Raw genomic sequence first — 987 nt, forward strand, 5'->3', positions numbered from 1 at the left:
ATTTAACCATTTCATATGTCATCTTCCTATGAAAATGACTTTATGTGAGTAGTAATCTTAGAATTGATGATATATTATCAAATTACTACATCTTGCTAATCCATGCTTTATTTGTATACCTTCCCAAAACTGAAGCTAGTAGACCATAGTGAGAAATTGTAGCGGCTTCCATGTCTAAAGTGGTAGGGCTTGGTCCATGAGAATGTGCTCCCATGTATACAATGTAACACTGAAAAAAAAACAATAATAATAATAATAAGAAAAGAAACCAACAATAATAATGTATGTGTAAATTAAAACAAAAAAAAGATGGGAAATTCATCATTATTACTACGATTTTTCAAAGCAGAATCTCAAGAGAGCATACCCTTTTGCTGCCATGGACAGTTTCCGGGAAGAATGTGAAAAGAAGAAACGATGAAAGAATAAGGTGAAGATAGTAAATATTGGAACTCCCCATAGTTTTGAAGGAGTAGTTGTTGGCAGGATTAGGGGGCACACAATTAGCACTCATATATACAGAGATTTCTTTTCTGAATTATTTTATTACTCAATCATTAACACTTAACATTCCAAGTATATTTAAAGTGCGTTTTATCAATTTCATTTGAGCTACACTGTATTCTCGTCACTTTTTGTTTCCCTCTCAATAATTAACTTCTTTAGTTATGGCTGCATTTAATTAAAACTAATTTAAATATAAAGTATTAGATTTATTCTTTGGGTATGCTGTTTGGCAAACAAGTCCTTACTTTAAGTGCCATATATATAAAAGAGATTAATTTTGATGCCGTCCTATAATCATATTCGTTTTTTGGATGAACATTCACATTTACGTTATCAATGTAAAAAATAGTTATTTTTATTGATATAGTATTATGTAATTAAATGCACATATAAAATTATTTTATATTTACAGTACATCAAAATTAAATTCATATATAAAATACCCTGCGTGTTTTAGGATTTAAGAATTGAAGTATAGAT

The 987-nt window shown here is 29.1% G+C and overlaps 1 protein-coding gene across 1 annotated transcript in view; it reads right to left on the reverse strand.

Annotated features, from left to right (window-relative positions):
* The window catches only part of LOC107635255 (subtilisin-like protease Glyma18g48580), a 6,704-nt gene extending 6,164 nt beyond the window's left edge, over nt 1-540 (reverse strand). Inside the window, exons 1-2 of the mRNA XM_016338670.2 lie at nt 368-540; nt 120-229 (exon numbers count right to left, since the gene is read on the reverse strand). Of these exons, the coding sequence (XP_016194156.1) occupies nt 120-229; nt 368-514 (257 nt within the window). The 5' untranslated portion in view covers nt 515-540. The remainder of the gene's footprint in view (nt 1-119; nt 230-367) is intronic.

This window comes from Arachis ipaensis, chromosome B04, assembly GCF_000816755.2.
Source record: "Arachis ipaensis cultivar K30076 chromosome B04, Araip1.1, whole genome shotgun sequence".
Lineage (NCBI taxonomy): Eukaryota > Viridiplantae > Streptophyta > Magnoliopsida > Fabales > Fabaceae > Arachis > Arachis ipaensis.